Source organism: Vanessa atalanta, chromosome 4, assembly GCF_905147765.1.
Source record: "Vanessa atalanta chromosome 4, ilVanAtal1.2, whole genome shotgun sequence".
In the NCBI taxonomy this organism is placed as follows: domain Eukaryota; kingdom Metazoa; phylum Arthropoda; class Insecta; order Lepidoptera; family Nymphalidae; genus Vanessa; species Vanessa atalanta.
The window spans coordinates 2,180,298-2,193,774 of record NC_061874.1 but is presented as its reverse complement, the minus strand read 5'-3'; the positions used below and the strand labels follow the sequence as shown (position 1 = coordinate 2,193,774).

The following is a 13,477-nucleotide window of genomic DNA, read 5'->3' as shown; positions in this document are numbered from 1 at the left end:
CTATTAAACACGACTATAAATTTGGACATGATATTGCTATTACAGTATAGAAAACCATTATACGAATTTTACTTGACGTAACACAAAATATCAAGTTTTTAATATCGAGATAATGATAATGTCCTCTTGGCCATAAATCATAATATTTGCCACTGCGGTCAATCTCAAGGTAGACAGTTCAGTAGATAGTTCATTATCATAGGTGCACTCTTCTCTTTTTTTTCATAGGCCGACGGGGCAGTTTCCATCAAGAACGAAGATATAAAAAACCCGACACCGTTTAATTGCATCCATCCAGAATTTAAACAAAATAAATGAAAAGGTTTTATAATATTAGTAAAATAATTTACTCCCAGTACCTGTACGATGGTAGCAAAATCCCCAGTAGGAAGAGCAGGCATAGTAAATGGTTAAGGCGCTACACCATGCCATGATATGATGCATAAGTCATGATAAGCCAGATGAGTACCGGGCAGCTGTATTGAGGGAGTTAGGGTCGCTGTAGCTTCTGGGCTTTAAAGTACCAACGTTATAAATGGGCCTAGGAAGTCAGGCAAGTAAGATTGAAGTACGTAAATCGAAATGAGGGAAGTATTGAAAGAGAAAGAAAGGCACCACAAATTATTTTGAAAAAAAAAACGAATTGGAGACAAATTTTTTTTAATTTGACCAGTAAATCAATCATAAATAAATTTCATTCTCTTATTATTATATTATTGCTACAAGTGGAAAAAACGTCATTAATGAAAACCATTATGAATACAAGCCTTTTCAAATTTACAATTACAGGCACCCGTGTAAACGTTAATTAAAAACAATTATCATCTTCTATTGGCGCTATAAATTCTACACAACTTGACATAAAATCATTTGCGATAATTCTTAAATATATATTTATAAAATGAAACGTTTATTTTTTACGTTATGTTTGTACATATACTGTGTATTTTCGTCATGTTCTTCTACGAATAATGCTCAAATATTTAAATTAGGTTATAGTATTTACAACTTAATTTATTAGGGTACATCTTTATTACAATAGTATAGATCAATAATGATCCGTAATTTTTTTTAGGTGTTAATATTGGCAGTCTCGATTTTTATGATTCAGGAAGCATCGGTGTTTTTCAAAAGACTACAAGAATACCTATCACTGTAAGTTTACTTCTATGTTATGTTGAATTAATTATTTATTTACGTTAATATACATTTCTTCGGTCACGAAGGTTCACGACTCCGTGTTTAATTGATGACGTTTATTAGTATCGAGTGTCGCTCGCACTATCAATATGTCTTAGTCTACATCAGACGATACACATAAAAGTGAAAACAAACAAAAAAATACAAATTAGATAGTAGGTATCTAATTACTTTTGTTTTTAAGTTTTACGTGTATGTATGTAATGTATTTCAGAACATTGAAATATATATAATATAATATACTATAATAATAATATAAAAACTGCAAAGTTTCTTTATTTATTTGGTTGAATGCGCTTATCTCAGCAACGATACGTTTTGATTTCTGATTTGAAAAAATATTTCAGCTATAGATAGCCCATTAATTGAAGAAACCTATAGGCTATATATCATTATGTTATAACCAATAGGGTATAAATAAAAATTTTGAAAAAAAAAATTAGGGTTAATTTCTTCCTTTTGAGAGCTGTTTCTGTTGCATGCGCTGCGTTAATGGATATTTTTTCTAAAAAATCATTTATGAAAGAATCTGTAATAAGCAACAACTAATATTTTCTTTTCCCACGTTTCTTATAGGTAGGACCATGCAGAAGGTTGACATACGTGGAAGTGGCCATTTATAACAACTATTCAACACCTACGGTTTCGTTGGAGTTTGATACTATAGCTGTGGTCATCAAATACAAACTGTTCCATACCAGCGCGTCGCGCTATGAAATCATAGCTAAGACAGTTCCTATACCATACTGTAAAAAAGACAAAAATACGGCGTCAACATAAACGGCTAGCTACCTAAAAAATATAATTTAATATTTTTTTTACGTTATTCTTATTATATAATGCACGACTGACATGATAATACTTACATAATGATACTTCTTAATATAAGAAGTATGATAACTTTACATTATTTTTGATGTAAAACATATTAGTTCGGCTTGGGGTAAGACCGATTTCTATGTAGCTTGAGCAAAAGACATGACGCTCTCTTCTGCCAAGTCACCTTTCCGCCACAGTTCTCTACTCTCTTATGTGTGCATGCCGCGTATACTATATACTTGACTGTTATATATTATATTTAATAATACCAAAAATATATTTATTTTATTTAAAAAAATATATGTTGTCATTTATTTTACTCCATATTCGTTCTAAACGGCTAAACACTGGCAATTGTAAACATTTAGTGTTAGTCTAATTTTAATTGATTAGTTTCCAGAATCTAATAAGTTCTAGTAAGTGTCGTCGGTAAAATTGAATAATGAAACTATTGCTATTTTGTTATGGGAAAACATTATGGGCACTTATAATAACATAACGTAAAGTCGCCACTATTTTATAAATCCAGCATATATTATAAGCTTATAAATTGGAATAAATTAATTCAGGTTACATTCAGGAAACAATTGGTGAATGATAGCTAGGCTAAAATAAGTGTAAGTACATAGCTATATTATATGTATCGGGTTCTAGTGCTTAGACGCATATCTCAATGTACAGATAGTTTGCAGTAGTAGATATAGACGTTTATTCGTACTATTATGTTGTAGTTACTAATAACCAATTTTATTTCGCAAATGACATTGGCGAAGAAATCTGTGCCCTATTGGCACAAATAAAAGCCAAAAATTCTTAAAGTTTTTATATATTCCAGAAGAATTATAATCAAAGAAGTGTCAATCATGTTAAAAAATGACATTTTTATGACAAATTGTTACCATTTTAATGTTTTTTAATAATTTTAAGAAAATTTACTAATATATCAAAATTATTGTCGCTTATTGGCTATCTGCCTGCGATTCATATCAGTACATAGAAATATTTTTTTAATTTACAACCTACAAAATAACTATGCATCCTCTACGAGAACGCACATGCGACGAGCTGCTCGAACATCCTCTCCTGCGCACTCCTCCGCCAGAGCCGGAACGACCGCGTCCTCCACGCGTCCGCAAACCCAGAGAATTTAAACTCGTTTGTATTGCAGCAATTATAAATAAATACAATCACTAACTACCTTAATAATAATTATCTAAAATTAATAGATTACAATAAAAATTATAGATTTTTATTTAATTTAGTTTCATTTTAGCCACCAAGATTTCCGCTGTTGTCGAAAGATTTCTACGCAACCTGGTGTAATCATCAAAAAGAGGTAATTACATAATAATTGGTTTTAATTTCGTTATATTAAACCATAATTAAAATTCTACATTAGGTATCTAATGTAGTCACAATTGATTGACCACAGAACAAGTTTATCTATAACATATATAAGCTGATAGGTGAAAATTTAAAACAGCCTTACATTTATTTTAGCTTATATTATAAAAGAAAGGGAATTAATCTTATTTCATTAAAAAACAGCGACTATATTATAGTCTTGACTAAAAAAAATTTAAGCCAAATATCGTCTATAAATAATGCATTTATTTAAACAGTACGCGAAACCAGTTTTGTAATATTTTCAGTTACAAATGTCAAAACATAAAGTGGATGATCATCCACCGGAACTATTTCCTGAACTGTACCTAAAACCGCGTCGCCTCGATTACTACGCGCGTCAACTTGAGGAAAATATGAACGTTAACAAAGAACTGCTAAAACGAATCAATCTTATACAGAGGACTGGTGTAAGTAATATTACATAACACTGGAATAATATTACTGTACGAATATTAATCAACAAAAACTTGCGTTTAATTATTAACGAATACATGAAATACTTTTACTTTTCATTTTCTATTTATCTCATTATGATACTTGAGAATTTATTTATAATCATATGAATTAAAGATATTAACTTAAATAAATTGAGACACTAAAACATATTTCCGGAATTCATATTGAAAACAACATCGATGCTCATTTTCTTATGAGTTTCGTTTTGAAAAACTATTTAGTACTTACAAATCATGATGGTTATTAATTAACGCGTCCCTAAAGTAGAAAAATCGCATAAAGTAGTAGTGACTATATAATGATATCTTAAAAGGGTTTCGTGGATTGTTGGATGTATCCCGAGCCAACTGACACCTACAACAAATTACTGTGTAAGCAAAGACAGCGAGTGCTTGATGAAATACGCAGGCAAAACCACTATCTCTACTCAAGATTACTTATTGCGGTTAGATATTATTCTATGTTACATTTTATTTATTTATAGTACAATAACGGAATAAAATAACAAGCGTCAAGGAGAAACTCTTTTTGAATCAATATTTAATTTTGATGCGTAAACATATATAATTTATGCTCAATTCTACTAATCAACCGGCAAATAGATAATATACGGTCGGTAACGAGTGTTGATAATCTTTAGACACAAGGAACATAACATCTTAACTTCAATGATTGAAGATGCCTCATAAATCCAGTACAGTACAATACAAACTGTAATGACCACTCACCAAATATTATTATTTCATCGTAACGCAAAAAATACATAATTTAACGTTATATTGTTTTTATTTCAGAGATCAGAACAACCGCTTACGAAAGAACTGGAAGAACTTTGGCAAGACACAAAACACAAACTTATATTGGGAGCTTCGTAAATAAATTAATACAATGATCTTACTAATTTAATTTATTCATTGAATTAATAAACTGTTTCGATGGTCTTGTGGCATACTAATATATATAAAGAGGTTGAAATCCTCGGACCAATCAAAATTTATGGGGCTTTTCGTTGTTCTTTTTGTCAAGAGATTCTCAATAGCAATCCGGAATTCAGCAACCCATTGTTATTCGTATTGCGCCTCGACCTCAGATTGCTGTCTCTGAATCCCATCTGGATTATGAGAGATAATGAATAGACACTACACCTGTTTTTTAATGAATGGCTGCAATTGTTCAGCAGGATCGTTAACAAAACATGTTTATTTTTTAGATTACCATTTATTTTATTTAAAACTGAGAAAATTGACCGTGACATCAAAGATCCCGCGTTTGATAAACCTTTCCACGTGCAGCGAACCAAGTAAAATACTTTCATTAAATTTCTAAAGTTAAATTAGTAACAACATTTCCGTCGTAGATACCAATAGATTTACGAGTACGTGGTTTAAGAATTTAATGTATTAATAATTCTAACAAATTACAAAATATTTTAATTATTTAGAAGTCGTTTAGTATATCTAATTAGGAACTTACATAGTCCTGATAGTTAAATATTTTATATAGATGGTTTACCTTTTATAGGGTATCAATGGAAATATGGGTCGTTGGTGGCTCTAAAATAGGACGAGTTATTGTTGAACTGTTCACTGATATAGCACCGAAGACATGCCAGATGTTTCTTAGTTTAATAAAAGGAGACCCCAAAGGACACGCGTATATGGGCACTAGAATATTTAGGTTCTTAATCCTGTAACGAGCAAACACGAGATTACTTAATGAATATATATATAGTAACTTCTTTAGTATTCATTTTATTTATATTAACGGCTTATTATAATTTATAACAAAAATTAAAAAATACTTGTGTTCCTTTCACAATTTTTTTTGTTTTTATTTTTTCGAGTGAATATGGCTTACGATATTTTTTGTAGAGTCGTTCCTAATTTATATTGCCGAGGAGGAGATGTCACGAAAGACAATGGTTTTGGTACATATATTCCTGATAATTTGACTGAGCCAATGGTACCCGAAAACTACAGACTAAATCACACTGTACCCGGTAACTTAAAATAATGTTATTTAAAATCATCCTTATAAATGTCATAAAAGTACGAAATTATAGACCGCAGCTTAGAAACTAGTTTTCTAACATGATCAAGTAGGTTATAATTTAAATCTACGTGAAGTTTACGTGCAAAATCTAAACTTAATTAATCAAATGCATATCAATAATTACAGGTGTTCTCTCAATGGTCGTGACACCTGATGATGAAGTATATGGACAATTTAATATAATTTTTAAGCCATTACCACAATTTGATGGTAAACATGTCGTTTTTGGTCGGGTAAGTAGTAAATCAATTTGTGCATTATATAAGTATAATACTAATATTTTTTTTTATTAAGGCAGCACAATTTAGCCATTGAATGATAAGTGCCAAATGGTCTCGTTTACCTACATCAATATTATTATGTTATTATATATATAGTTCCTTGTATATATGGTATATACGTATACATGCTGACTCGCTAACTTTTAAAACGTTTATTATTATTTTTTCAATTTGAAAAGTATTTCAGTAATACAATTATGCTGTAATGTTTAAAATGCTATTGCACACAATTTTCTGTCCTAATTTTTTTTTGTTTACCGTTAGTTAAAGAAAACCTTGTTATTACAAGTTTTTTTATGATTTATTTTTAATTGCTAATAGTATTGAATCCTGTAGATAGTAGCTGGTCCGACCCAAGCGCTAGAGCGAATTAGTGCTCTCGGCCTGCCTCTCGGCACGACGACGTCCGACTGCGTCATCCGCTACTGCGGGTGGTTCACGCGCTCTGGGCAGTATCGTGAGGGTAATCCTTCTACTATTAAATTTCCTCCAAGACGTAAGGTCAAGAAATAAACTGAAATTGTTTTAATTATTCATATCAGCTGTGATAGCAAAGTTGACTGTTAATCACTTGTATCAGTATGTAGAGTCAAATGTGTGAGCAATTAAAAAATATATGAAAATCAATATAAAATTTTATTATAAGTATGTACCTACATTTAGAAAATAAATTAGAAAATGTAATGCACAATATGACACCAGACAATCGATCGGTCGCATAACAATGTAATTATACTCAACAGTCATTCTGATTAACAAACGAAATAGTCACCAAAATATATTTTCTTCTATATCGTCACTCTATTTTCACGAATAATCCACAAGAAAATATGAGGGCCAGCACCTGTAAAAAAATAAAATAACAATATTATATGTATATAAAAATTAAAGGTGCCTATTTTATTCGTTTACACGTCGTTGATCCGATTCAATTTTGAGCTGTAGTTGTTCGTTGTTGTTCGTCGTCGTTGATGGCACTTGCGTAAAGGTTTGTGGCACATCGTTGATAATAACGTCAAAGGACGGAGAGGACAATTTAAAGAAGCGTTGCAAAGTATGCCGGACGTAATGTAATTACTTTAAAATCATATGAAACAAAATTCCACTACATATCGCCAACAGCGCTCGATTTTGTCAAGCTCGTACAAAATAATATACTAATTGTGTAGAAAATCTTATTTTATGCATATTTATTTTTATTATAAAGCTTCCTACTCTAATCTAGAATAAAATAAATAGCTCGTCTGGATGGCCTACCGGATAAATCGATCTTAAAATACATGATTATACGTAGAGGTATTATTATTTTTAATATTTTTTTTCTCCGCAGTCTTTTGGGTTTGTGATTTCATTTCTTTTATTATTATAAATGTTATTTTATATATATACTATTTAATGACTACGTCTATAATGCATTCGTAAAAAACGCCAATTACGCGTGCGCTGAGGAAGACCGTTTGAAGCAGCCCGAAATTTAGACAGCTCTTCTAAGAGCGCGGTGTCTGTGACAGTGTCAAGAAATTTTAGTACTGTAAAATAATGGGAAAAAATTACCATTATCAAAGCTACAATTATAGCTACAGCTCCAACGAAAACTGCATCTTCTCGCAATAATTCTACTGTTTTGCTAATACAACCATCCATGTACATCGTTGTTGGATTTTGTGAATACTTGCAGTCCTGTCGCTGTAAATTAAATAAATGTAACTTGTTACTTCTACTCAATTAAATATTTACAAAGATCTTAGTGAAAATAGCATTACTTTACAAGTAGTCATGAAATTAACAGGGTTTAATTTAGTCTTGACCAAGTAGCTAATCAATTACTTGTCATCTACATAGTCTAGCGAGACATAATAAACTTTATGTTTCTAATATAGCGGACTCACTTTCCCCGGGTAGATTTCTCGACAGCAACTCTCAGGAACATTATCGTTCCAGTCTTTGTAACTCTTTACACCGCAGCACTGGAGGTTTGTTTGCGTTTCGTCCCACGCCCGTGTATACTCATGCCTCACTCCATAATAGGGGATAGAGGCATGCATCTCTCTCTCCAGGGTCGTGAGCACCTTCTCCCTGAACACGAACAACAGGATGCCGCCTACCAGCATCACCACGAACATGATGAATACCAATATGTAATACTAGAAATAAATAATATTATTTCGATAGAATATAAAAAGAAACTAACGACTTCAAAAAATATTTTATTAATAAAAAATGTATCAAAAACTATAATTAATAATCTCACAGAGGAAATAAACGAGGAATTAATAAGAGTTTACTACTCTAATCCAACCCATTCAAATCTCGTAAGCTCTTGATGAGTAACGTACCGTTAGTAACATGCATTTGACTTCTTTAGCTGCTCCACAGCAGCCGAGAAGGGATAATATCATCATTGCAGCGCCCATCACCACCACCACGGCCACTGACGCGATGAACATATTGTTGCTCATGAGTGTGCTTGGAAACGACCTTGACACCCATACCCATAAACCGACAGCCAGAGCTATCGCACCACCCACCTAAAATTATTGAAGAACATTTACTCATATGCTAAACGCGGTCTTGAAATATATTTTTTTGATCAAATTGGTAAAAAAATTAAGTCTTCCTCCTACTATAGCCACTTAACGGCTATCTCAAGCATTATTCAACTGCTCAGGAGATATTATAGAACTCAATTAGTGTGTTTTTTCAACAAACAGTACACTCTTTAGTCTTTCACTGACATAGATGAATAACGAGAGTAACGATAAAAGAGGGATCAGCTTAACCTGGCTTAATACTGCCAAGTCAATTCCTCAATCAGTATTGTTACTAAGAATTTATTTACATAAAAACTTTAACTTTAACAATGCGGTTTTTTAAACCTTATACCTCAACCATTTTCTGCAGCCTCATAATCTCGCTACTAGTCCAACGAGGCAAATTAATCAAACTACTTAAAATGTACGCACTATTACATTAAATGTTGATGATTGCACATTGCATGTGATGAAAATATACAATGTTTATAATTAAAATTTTGTTTTAAACTATTGTAGTTATTCTGCTATAGACCGTTAAAAATAAAGTAATACCAAACATTAATTTATGTAATATAAAACAAGTAAAATAAATTATAATTATATGTACTTACAAAAGTTAGCATATTAATGACCACCAGGGATATTTTCATACATCTCCCACAGGCATCCATGGCGCCGCCCATTGCCATCGCCGCTCTGCAATTTGTTATCAGCTTAAATTAATTAATTAAAACGTCCATATGTGTGTGTTTCTTTTAGATAATGAAGAAATATATATTATCACTGCATACATTTGATAAACGTTTCGTCAGTTACATAAAATTATCTACCTTTAATTTTGTACATGCAGTTAAAGAAATAATAATTTAGAATATTTATAGAAAGATTCTCACATTGATATTATTCCAAAATAGTATAATAACCTGGGAAACGTTCGTGTAGTGAAGAAAATGAGCAGAAAACACATAAAATATTAGTGAAAATAAAGAACACTGTCACATTACATTTGTATTTAACATACCTTTCTTTTATTTATGAACCTTATCACACATTATATTTTATATTTAAAGGATCTGTCATTTTCAAAAATCCAAGTATAAAATTACAAACAAAATTTTATGTTCGACTTCATAAATCACGTATACCACGGCTTATATCTATATCTCTTTACATTACATACCTCCAATGAGCATCGCTTCGTTTAGTTTTGCTTTTAACATGTCGCGAACACGTTTTAGTGCCTATATTTAAAATATCTTTCATTGTTTTGTAATTATATAAATAAATAAATACTATTCTAAAATTGTAGATGTTGGATTACACAAGCAATTTATACATCGTGATTTTTTTTAATCTACCTCCAAACAATTTCGCTTTGATTAATTACTTTTGTCTACATTTAATAATTAAACAATAATACAAGACAAAACACCATAGAACGCACCTTACGAAGCGAATTGTTTGTGGTAAACATGTCATGCTACCGTCTGTATGTTGGCGGGCAAATAACCCAACTGCAAAAGCATTCCCGTGGTTATCATCAAGTAAGCGCAGTCGTAAGTCTGCCAAAACCGTTTTCATGTCGTTTTTAGAAAAACACACTACACTGACCCCTACATGAATAGAAAAGCCAACCGAATGATGAAGGGAATCCCTTTAATGTTCGTCCGTCTGCCAAATAATTATCTATATAGCATAAGGGCAAATGGGCAACCTGATGTTAAGTGGACACCATTGTCTATAAACATTGGCCCCGTAAGAATAACTATTCTTTAAAATGCTAAATGTAAACGTTCTGCAACCTAGATGTTGTGTCCCTTATGCCTGCAGTTACACTGGCTCACAACTATACTAAGTATTGCTGCTTGGTGGTAGAATAGGTATATGATGAATATAACTATCCAGAGGAGCTTGAACAAAACCCCACCTCTCAATGAGTGTTACTCGCAATTATATCGTAATATTACTCGTTACTATTAATTATTATGACTCAAAATGTATATAATCTTTTCAGAAAACATTATCGGTGATGTTAAACGCTTATACGACTATAAAATAAATAATTATTTATGTTGTAACTTTCCATCTTCTTGTTAAAAAAAAGATGAATAGATAAATCAAATCTTCATATTTAATGACAGAACTCAAAAATTATTTTATATCCCGTTGACTCGTTTAAGGTTTCCACGTCTGGAAATGTCTTAAAATTATTTACTCAAACACTACCTTATAACCAGACAAAATTATTTCCGATTAAAATTATAATTCATATGTAAATATACTACTCATAGTATATTGTAAGTTTGCCACAAATGAACTATCAAGGTATCTAGAGCACAGATTAGAAGCATGCCTTAGTTGTTTTGACCTCACTTATACATCGAGCAAACCCTACTAGCCTTGCAACCTTGTCGTGTTTGCACTGCACTATCATCAATTAAGTAATGTGTAATGTTGTCTTAGATTTTCGCGATTATTACACAATGAAATAAAACTGCAGCACTTTGCAGTGTTCGTGGTCACGGGCAGACAAAGTGCTCGAAACGTCGGGATGTTAAAATAAAATAATTAATATACGCGATTAAATCCGTTAAAAAACTAGTTTTATTTCAATAAGTAATGTGTAATTTATTTAAAACTATAATGTCATCCAAATTTTATTTCTGACGGTAACTTTCAAGACTTTTATAAACTTTACTATTTTAAATTACACGAATAATATAATCTTCGAATTTCGAAAATTGAAGAACCATTCATTGTACGTGACCAATGTTAAAGTAAGACTGTTAATAATAAGTATAGATACACTCTCTCAGTGAAGAGGCAAAAAGGCAAGATTATGAATTGTGTTCTCAAAGTTAACATAGATTCCAAATGCACGATGCAAATTCCTCGTACACTTTATTTTTAACCGAATTCAAAAAGGAGGAGGTTATTAATATATTGTCTAATTGTAAATAAAATAAGTTATTAACTAGATACTTATTTTTTTATAAACATAAGTAACTTCAATTGCTATCTTAACAGACTTAAATATAATAAACAAACTAAAGAATTAATTTAACACAGTTTGTAGGCCTATATATAAGTTTAGGTAAACGTGTCAACAAGAAATACTTAATATTATTTGCTATATAAAAAAACAAATACACTTAATTCCGCATTTGTAACGTGATCTTCTCTACATCAGCAAAACGCCGATAAAATCTAATATTTGCAAATAAAAATGACATAACACAAGCGGCACGGTAATTATAAAAGTAGCGACGTTTCATTTCGAACCATTTTTATGACGCTCGTATGTATGTCACGACTCATACGTAGTATTACATGTATGTAGGCAGTAGGACTGTTATAATAGTTGCGCGAAGGCATGCCACTAAGCGCAATGCGCGGACGCTGGCCTCAAGGTGATATGGGATATCGCAAGGTTCATCTGATCCATTCTCTTGATGACCAAGTGAAAGTTATCTATTTCGACAAAAACATTTATTTAGTAATTTACTACTACCATAACTGATGACTAGAACTTACCTATTTCAATTTTAAATATATTACGCTTTAGCGAAACTAAAAGTGAAGCGTGTAGAATGCGATTATATTTGTAAACAAAACTTTCTTAAAACAAGAATGAAGATAACCGTATGTTTTGTTCGTTTTTAAAATTTTAAGTATTGATAAATATTCACCTTGTAAACTAATAATTTTGTGTCAGTAAAATCCAAGTTAGAAACGTCGTTCAGTTTCACTTAACCATCACTCACAAAAACATTCTACTACAACAAACACGTAAAATCCATCAGCGTAAATTCATTCACGAATAACTTAGTAAACGAGTCGACCGCTGTCGATGTAAGGAAAACAACTGGTTCGTGTTACTAGTTAGACAAGCAACGCCCCACCAAACATCGTGCTTTAAAACCTTCCAGTGGTAACCGGTACATCCACTTGTTCGAACGTTTGGATTGAATTAGCTAATCCATACTAATTGTCCGAATGACTTCAAGTTCAGGATATAATTTAAATATTATTACACATCTGTCGGTCTGATACATTCAATTAAGCGACGAAATGTGCTTAATTCATACATTTAGGTACCTGGTATATTACAATATTGTTTATGTTTTTATATTAATAATTTTGTTGATTGCATCATTGCAATTAAAAAGAATCCCAAAATATTGGCACTTAATTGTCCTGATTTACGAAAAAACAAAAAAAAAACGGCCAAATGCGAGTCGGAATCGCGCACAAGGATTCCGTGCCATTAACTAGATCAACAGCAGTAGGTACACAAATTTCATAATAGGTACGAAACCCTAAAAAAGTGCATAACTCGCGTTAAAACACACTAAATATAAGTAAATTTTCTGGAAAATATTTAATTGTTAAATAAAATTAAATATGTATTTTGTGAATACAATTAAGTCTTTTGTGAATATTTTAAGTGTCTACCAGTTACCATTTATTGATATCGAGTCTAGCCTAGCTACCGCGGTTCTTGAGATACAGCCTGGTGACAGACAGACGGACAGACAGCGAAGCCTCCGTAATATGATCCCCTTTTTACCCTTTGGGTACGGAACCCTGAAAAGGAAGCTGCTTACGCCATATTATATGAATTTAATAACAGACAGAATGGAATAAATAAACGTTTGAGAATACTTAAATGAGAAATAAAATTGTTAGCAAAAATTTCTCCCCGTCTCATGCGGGTTGGTGTAAAAG

General features: G+C 31.7%; 3 protein-coding genes across 6 annotated transcripts; 2 read left to right on the top strand and 1 right to left on the bottom strand.

Annotated features, from left to right (window-relative positions):
• The first annotated feature begins 535 nt into the window (after positions 1–535).
• Positions 536–1,980, top strand: LOC125077957. Its single transcript, XM_047690092.1, has 3 exons — positions 536–557; positions 1,076–1,155; positions 1,777–1,980. Exons 1-3 carry the CDS (start codon positions 536–538, stop codon positions 1,978–1,980), a joined length of 306 nt encoding a protein of 101 aa, XP_047546048.1.
• Positions 1,981–3,013: 1,033 nt separating this feature from the next.
• Positions 3,014–6,745, top strand: LOC125077653 (peptidyl-prolyl cis-trans isomerase-like 2). Its single transcript, XM_047689641.1, has 10 exons — positions 3,014–3,174; positions 3,293–3,355; positions 3,672–3,833; positions 4,196–4,327; positions 4,677–4,753; positions 5,093–5,182; positions 5,404–5,559; positions 5,754–5,881; positions 6,061–6,167; positions 6,552–6,745. Exons 1-10 carry the CDS (start codon positions 3,052–3,054, stop codon positions 6,726–6,728), a joined length of 1,215 nt encoding a protein of 404 aa, XP_047545597.1. The 5' UTR covers positions 3,014–3,051; the 3' UTR covers positions 6,729–6,745.
• Positions 6,746–6,832: 87 nt separating this feature from the next.
• On the bottom strand, positions 6,833–12,622 carry LOC125077654 (tetraspanin-9-like). Of its 4 annotated transcripts, none has more exons than XM_047689644.1 (6): positions 12,439–12,622; positions 9,361–9,445; positions 8,552–8,743; positions 8,105–8,359; positions 7,770–7,901; positions 6,833–7,059 (listed from the first exon to the last, which is right to left on the bottom strand). In XM_047689644.1, exons 2-6 carry the CDS (start codon positions 9,436–9,438, stop codon positions 7,012–7,014), a joined length of 705 nt encoding a protein of 234 aa, XP_047545600.1. In that variant the 5' UTR covers positions 9,439–9,445; positions 12,439–12,622; the 3' UTR covers positions 6,833–7,011. The 4 variants fall into 4 exon arrangements, with proteins under 4 accessions (XP_047545600.1, XP_047545598.1, XP_047545599.1 ...); XM_047689642.1 differs by lacking the exon at positions 12,439–12,622 and adding an exon at positions 10,194–10,541; XM_047689643.1 differs by lacking the exon at positions 12,439–12,622 and adding an exon at positions 9,930–10,133.
• Between the last annotated feature and the right edge of the window lie 855 nt (positions 12,623–13,477).

What these genes read in the sequence shown, in the direction of transcription:
- LOC125077957 (XM_047690092.1), top strand. Translation starts at nt 536, where the DNA reads ATGGGCCTAGGAAGTCAGGCAA. An exon ending in GGGCCTAGGAAGTCAGGCAA is followed by an intron (nt 558 to 1,075) that starts GTAAGATTGAAG and finishes AATTTTTTTTAG; the next exon opens with GTGTTAATATTGGCAGTCTC. An exon ending in CTACAAGAATACCTATCACT is followed by an intron (nt 1,156 to 1,776) that starts GTAAGTTTACTT and finishes CGTTTCTTATAG; the next exon opens with GTAGGACCATGCAGAAGGTT.
- LOC125077654 (XM_047689642.1), bottom strand. Translation starts at nt 10,330, where the DNA reads ATGAAAACGGTTTTGGCAGACTTACGACTGCGCTTACTTGATGATAAC. An exon ending in CAAACAATTCGCTTCGTAAG is followed by an intron (nt 9,446 to 10,193) that starts GTGCGTTCTATG and finishes AACAAATTGCAG; the next exon opens with AGCGGCGATGGCAATGGGCG. An exon ending in TAATTGTAGCTTTGATAATG is followed by an intron (nt 7,060 to 7,769) that starts GTAATTTTTTCC and finishes ATTTTTTTACAG; the next exon opens with GTGCTGGCCCTCATATTTTC.
- LOC125077653 (XM_047689641.1), top strand. Translation starts at nt 3,052, where the DNA reads ATGCATCCTCTACGAGAACGCACATGCGACGAGCTGCTCGAACATCCT. An exon ending in GGTGTAATCATCAAAAAGAG is followed by an intron (nt 3,356 to 3,671) that starts GTAATTACATAA and finishes TAATATTTTCAG; the next exon opens with TTACAAATGTCAAAACATAA. An exon ending in ACTCAAGATTACTTATTGCG is followed by an intron (nt 4,328 to 4,676) that starts GTTAGATATTAT and finishes TTTTTATTTCAG; the next exon opens with AGATCAGAACAACCGCTTAC.